Source organism: Acanthisitta chloris, unplaced genomic scaffold, assembly GCF_000695815.1.
Source record: "Acanthisitta chloris isolate BGI_N310 unplaced genomic scaffold, ASM69581v1 scaffold28514, whole genome shotgun sequence".
NCBI classification, from domain to species: domain Eukaryota; kingdom Metazoa; phylum Chordata; class Aves; order Passeriformes; family Acanthisittidae; genus Acanthisitta; species Acanthisitta chloris.
This window is the reverse complement of record NW_008670245.1, coordinates 1-453: the sequence shown is the minus strand read 5'-3', so window position 1 is coordinate 453 and position 453 is coordinate 1. Positions and strand designations below refer to the sequence as shown.

At 63.6% G+C, this 453-nt stretch overlaps 1 protein-coding gene across 1 annotated transcript in view; it reads left to right on the top strand.

Annotated features, from left to right (window-relative positions):
* LOC103801212 (active breakpoint cluster region-related protein-like) overlaps positions 1 to 316 on the top strand; it is a gene marked incomplete at both ends in the record, with an annotated part of 2076 nt that extends 1760 nt beyond the window's left edge. Inside the window, one exon of the mRNA XM_009073621.1 lies at positions 256 to 316. Coding sequence (XP_009071869.1) covers positions 256 to 316 — 61 coding nt within the window. The remainder of the gene's footprint in view (positions 1 to 255) is intronic.
* Positions 317 to 453: the final 137 nt, after the last annotated feature.

Below are 453 nucleotides of genomic sequence, written 5' to 3'. Positions count from 1 at the left end.
GTGTCCTGCTCCAGGGTGCCCCATGGGTCCATCACTGTATCCCAAGTGCTGAGCACAGCCAGAGCTCCTGCCAGCCAGGCAGCATCCTGCACAGCCCACATCTCCACACAGCACCCATGTGTGACCTCCAGAGTGGCCAGACTGTGGGTGCGGGGAGATACCAGTGTGCAGGGCGACCTCATGACCTTGAGCACTGACCTTCCCCCCCACCCCAGCCCCCCACGGGCTGCTCTGAATGGGCCTTTCCCTCCCTAGGAGCTGAAGGTGAAGGGCCCCAAGGACTCGAAGGAGAGCCACACATCGGTCACGATGGAGGGTACGGCGGGTGGGAGGGGGATGCAGCCTTTTGTCTGCACGTGGGTCCGGCGCAGATGAATTACCGAGCAGCTCCCGCGAGCGGAGCCCTTTGTGTGTCCATGTGCGGAGCCAGAGAGGAGAGGGGGATCGCAGCTC